The sequence below is a fragment of the Cynara cardunculus genome (assembly GCF_001531365.2).
Source record: "Cynara cardunculus var. scolymus isolate 2C chromosome LG 10, CcrdV1, whole genome shotgun sequence".
Lineage (NCBI taxonomy): Eukaryota > Viridiplantae > Streptophyta > Magnoliopsida > Asterales > Asteraceae > Cynara > Cynara cardunculus.
Genome location: NC_037537.1, coordinates 14,200,439 through 14,206,311, shown reverse-complemented (window position 1 = coordinate 14,206,311; position 5,873 = coordinate 14,200,439). Strand labels below are relative to the sequence as shown.

General features: G+C 35.3%; 1 protein-coding gene across 1 annotated transcript; it reads left to right on the top strand.

Annotated features, from left to right (window-relative positions):
• Positions 1 to 4,168: 4,168 nt before the first annotated feature.
• LOC112520012 lies at positions 4,169 to 5,039 on the top strand. Its single transcript, XM_025128318.1, has 2 exons — positions 4,169 to 4,673; positions 4,960 to 5,039. The coding sequence occupies exons 1-2, from the start codon at positions 4,169 to 4,171 to the stop codon at positions 5,037 to 5,039; spliced, it is 585 nt and encodes a 194-aa protein (XP_024984086.1).
• The last annotated feature ends 834 nt before the right edge of the window (positions 5,040 to 5,873 follow it).

Here is a 5,873-nt window from a genome sequence, read left to right as displayed (position 1 = left end):
CGGATTTCCGGCGGAAAAATCCGCCGGAAATCTTTTTTAAATTTTTTTAATTAAGGTAAACCGAGTTACTTAATTTTTCCGGCGAAAGATTTCCGGCGGCCGTATTCCGCCGGAAACGTGAAAAATCCGCCGGAAAACTCGACGGAGAAAAAATCAGCGGCGCCCTCTTTTCCGGCGGACAAATCCGTCGGAAATCCGCCGGAAATTGGGTTTTTCGGCGGATTTCCGGCAGATTTGTCCGCCGGAAAAGAGTGTTATTTTGGTAGTGTTCGTGCAGTAGTATCGAGCATCAGTTTTAAGGATACAACTATCCCCCGCATCTAGGCTCACGACTTTATGTCGCGGCTCTAGTCGTTCAAGTTACTGTCTCAAACTTCAGAAAGTTACGCGGGTTTCCTTGCGACTAAGGCTGCAAGAAGCACTGTCGAACATACAGAGAGTTATGCGGGTAAGAGCTCGACATAACCCGTGTGAGAGGTCGCGGAACTCTCTCTTGTTCTAGTTAGACCCCAAGGACAACCAAAGCCCAATCTTTTGACTTTTATATATTTGTCAAGCTTCCCTCACTAGCCCAATCCAAATCCCTTATATGGGTTTTTGTGCAACTTGATAAGCCTTATAGGACAAGACAAGCCTTATTAAGCTTACTAAGTTTTCCCTTTCCTTTCTATCGGGGATTAATTCCCTTATTAAAATCCCAACACTAAAAGTAGGGATGAAACATCTAATGTACTCTTAAAAAAAACAATACCATCAATTTCAGAAGTAGGATGAAAAAATTACAATTCTAACCTAGCTAATGCTTAGTGAAGCACTACATGATTCGAAAATTCATCCAACTTGAGTAGTTAAGTATGTAATCTTGAATTCTCTACAATAAAAAGAAAATTTTTAAGAAGACAAAGTTGTCATAAACAACAAATATTCTAAAGCTATTAATATTATTCTAGCTTCAATTGAAGTTATATTCTCATACGGCTTCTACTAGTCAGAACGAATTATATCATGATTTCTTAACCTTATTGTATCACAGATTACATACTAGATTGAGTCCTTTTTTAAGAGGAACCAATTTTGTAACATGAACGATAAATCTCCACACGTAACAACCAAAAAGTCCATAAAGTGACATAACCTTTATCCAACCATATTCAATTTTGAACTCCATAAACTATAACCACAATGCAATTGATCTAAAAGAAACTTTATTAAAAGAATGCAAACTGTTAGTTCCGAAGGGGATGACAATAAACAGAAAGTAATTGTAGAAGGGGCGGTTGAATACAATTACACAGACTTTTTTCAACTTTTTAATTCTTATTGATGCATATCAAGAATTAACACACACAGAAATACAAAAGATTGTTGCAGAAGATAGGAAAGGAAAACCTAACCTAAACAATCTTACAAGAACAACACAAAGAGTTCTTGAAAGGAAATGAAGAACACTAATAATTTCTTCACACAAGAGAGCAAGGGAGTAGAAGAGAATAACCGATTGCCTTGAGAATGCACTAAGTAATCTTTCAAAAGCCAGTGATGTGCGTGGGAGAAGCACACTGCCTTTTATACTACCTTCAGCATTTAATGCATGGGGACACTTGTCACCTGAGGATAAGAAGGCAGGGGTTAACTTGACCATTGTTGATATCTCATTTTCAAAGTACACAGCGTGCATACAACACTGTTCATGCAGAGACAAACTTTAGCAGAGATATGGTCAGTCTGTAGGAAGATCTTCTTTGGATGGATATGTAGATTCAAGCAGCTACTCACAAATCTTCGGTCCATGAAGATGTTCAATCTTGAGTCCATGAAGATTTTCAATCTTTGGTCCATGAAGATCTTCCTTCAATCGGCTTGTAGCTTTAAAATATTTTCAATCTTCATTTCAGCTACTTTAGAGTCTTGGTGTGTATATTAGACAGTTGATCCACAACACCGCATCGGTGATCTTCTGTCTTCATATCGGCTAGTCTTCGATTTTGCCAATGGCTTAAATATGTACCAAGATACCAATATCAAAGAACCAATAACTACTAAGTATTGCTAAGGTAGAGGAACAGATCAGTGGGTCATCACCAAATCAATAAGTGACCCAACACAAACTTCAAAGTATACAAAAACCAATGATCAAATCTCTTAAACGGAATTAAGGCCTTGTTTATTTTTTCAGAAAAAACCTCTTATCAACCTCTTATATTTAATTCATTAAGAGATATGATCATTCAGACTGTTTGTTTTTTCCAATTTTTCAGAGGCACTATTGTTTTATTATCCTCTTATCTGGTAAGAGGTAAATCAACCTCTTATTTGCCTCTTGTTATTCTCCAGACCATCAGTAACGGTGTTTCTCAATCGATTAACCTTAATCGATCATTTCTCTCAGTCGATCCTTACTAAATCGATTCTCACATCTCTTAGTTGATGTATTTTAATATGAATTAAATGTTTTATATATCGTTAGTGGCATATTTTCATTTAAATGAATGTTAACTATATAATTTAGATGTAGATTTCGTAATCATATTGAATAAATGTGTAATTGTATAATTTATCTATAAATTCAACACTTTAATTTTCTAATGGGTAGAATAGACAGTTTAAACAAATTTACACATTTATCAGTTTACAAAAACAAACAATCATATTGATTTATATTTCAGACTTCAACACCACCTCTTATGAGTCTGAAGTGTAATAATAATTCAGACTTCAGCACCTCTTAAAAAACAAACGTCACCTAAAGGTCATGGTCAATCATTACGGTTTCAAATAACTGGAATGCATACCCACCGGATTGTAAGGACGAATTCAACAGTTAAATTCCTCGTTTTCTCATCAATTTTCATTTTCGGTCTTGAACCATAATATTAGTTACATCCACGACCATGAGTAACCTTCTTGTTTATTTTGACGAAATTGTAATAATTAGCTTAATGAGTAAGCTAATCATGATAATGTTTAAAATCAAATTTTAGATAATAAGTAACGAGTTGTTACAAGAAAACTTATTGTTTAAATACATGTATTAATTTCCTTCGTGTCGTTCATTATATGTTTGATTTTTTTTTTTTTTGAAGTATATAATATTTATATACGACAAATTCAACAAATAAACTCACACACCCTCCTCACTTATGGTAAGGTTTGAACCTCTAACCTCCTAGAAGGCCAAGGGCTATGATACCGCTAGACCAAAGGTCCTTTGGTCATTTATATTATTTATTTCCGGCAAGAAACATATCATTTATTCATATTATATCAACCAAGATTTCATGAGCCACTAATTTGCAAGTTTTTAAAATAACGATTGAAATTAGCACACCCGTTATCGAGTTATTAGTATCATCGTGATGCAACACGCATATCTTATGCAAACAAAACGAGAACACGTAACCTATACGTCCATATAAATATATAATCATTTACAAACCCGTATTCATGATAGTGTTGTTTCACATTTGAAACGTTCATAACGGTTTTGTATATAAAGAAGATGAGTCTTCAGCATTTCACATATGAAACAACATTCTATATAACACGACATTTCTATACTTATTTCACATATAAAAAAAACTAGTTTGTAGCGATTATAGGTTTGTAATAAGAGAATGGTGCCTCTATGTCCATGTCATGTAACATGAAAACAAAATTGAACTTTCAAGAAGATCAAAAGTGTCGGGAGGTTCAGGTTCAAGTTCAAATCCAAGGAGGAATAAAAATTCCTTTGTGTCCACGGAGGTTCAAGTGGTCGTCTTGAGATTAATCGGCTCGCATAGTGGGTTAGATATTCAGGTTAATTTTAAAAAAAAATTGAAATTGCATCTCCTATATGTTCTCTTGACCTCAACCTGAAGAAACTATTGTCCTCTAATTCTGACTAATTTCTCCTTTTAATTCTCTCTCCCGTTGGTTAACCACAAACTAAAGGTCTAAAAAGACCCCATTCACAATACTTCCACCCTTGATCCCATTCATTATCTTAATTTCATCCCCCCAGAAATTCTTCACCCTCGGTTGCGGCGACCGATCACTGCACATCCATTCCGGCCGCCCCAACACCACCATACATACCACCTCTTTGTATTGATCTTCAAAAACATTTATATCTCTTAATCCATCCATCTTCCATATTGTATATATATATATTTGTATAGATATAGTAATGGAGCTGGAAACCATGACTTCTTCTGCAACATCGTCTCCTTATGAATCGGAAATTGAGGAGCTCGAACAAAGCCTAGAAGACACACCCATGTTTTGGAGTACTCCGAAAAAGATCCTTTCGAAGCAACTATCGATGTTGGAAACCCAACGGGACTTGGCGTGGGAAAAGAAACGACACCAGATGCTGATGCAAGAAAGAAGGAGGGAAGCCGCGATTATAGCTTCCAGTGAATTATGTGATGAGGATCTTAAAGAACTCAAAGGTTGCATCGAGCTCGGTTTCGGTTTTAACGAAGATAAAGGTGGTCAAAGTCTAACAAACACCTTCCCAGCACTCGACCTATATTTCGCGGTGAACAGACTTGGAAGCCCGACAAGCCCGAGTAGTTCGAGTTCGTCGGGATCAAGATTTTCGCCTATTAGGTCATTATCATCAAGATCATTAGAAGGAAGCCCATCATCAGTTTGCAGTGAGGATTCATCACCTAAGATTTATAGTGCAGGTTTGTCTCCTCTTGTAAAACTATCAAACTCCTGTCCTAATTTCTAAGCGAACATGAACAAGCCTAATTTCTAAACGAACGAACACGAACACCAAAGATTTTCGTTTGTTTACCATTCGTGTGCGTTCGTTTGTTTGGTTAAGTTAAACGAACGAACATGAACAAGCCTATGTTCGTGTTCGTTCGGTTCGTTTACAGCCCTAGTCCTACAAAGACGATTTCATTGTAGTGATAGGTTGTTGATGAAATAAGGCTCATTTCCCTTGGAATGAAATGTTGCTTGCAGGAGAAGATCCCCAACAAGTTAAGACAAAGTTGAGGCATTGGGCTCAAGCAGTTGCTTGTTCTGTAATGCAGTCTTCTTAAGATGGGAGATATGAATCAGATTCAAGATTCGAAACATCGAGAAATAGAGAATGAAAACTCGATCGATCCGGCCAAGAAGGTGTAATTAAATGGCTTAATGACAATTAATTACACCAGCAATATATATATATATATATATATATATATGTGTGTACATATATATATTGAAAGTGCCATAGTTGAGAGACCAATTATCTCAGGTTAGTTTTAGTGTGTATGTAAAATGTAGGATATGAGGGGGGATATGAATAATATAAAAGCCAACAAAATCAGATACCTTATAAAAGAAGGCAAAGACACAATGAGAGTTAATGTAGTGAAGCACTTCATTTGTTTTACTATATGCTTTTCTTGTACTCAAAATTTTAGTAATATAAAGTTTTGTGCACTTTGCATCATATCACATTTGGTTTTATGACGTTTTCATGTCACATTTTTCCTCACACTTGTCTCCTTCTCTCTCTCCTCCTGTCCGTATATACTAATATACGTATTTTAACATGCACAGCACATTATGTACATAATGTAAACAATCTTAATAATATTTTTATTAGGGTGTTCACAAGTGATATTTTCAGACATAGTTTAATTGTTTTAGTTTGTATTCACAATATATTTACAAGTTATATACTAAATCTCGTAGATTTAGAGTATGTTTTTGCAATATGTTTACAAACTACAATAGTATTTCTAAGAAAGTGGTCATAATGTGTTCACCTTAAGTTCGTATTTAATTATGTTAGGGTGGTAAATTTGTAACAAATTAAATTAACCCGCATGTGTACCAATTAAATTTACCAACTTAAATATTTGGTACCAATTACAACTGGTTGG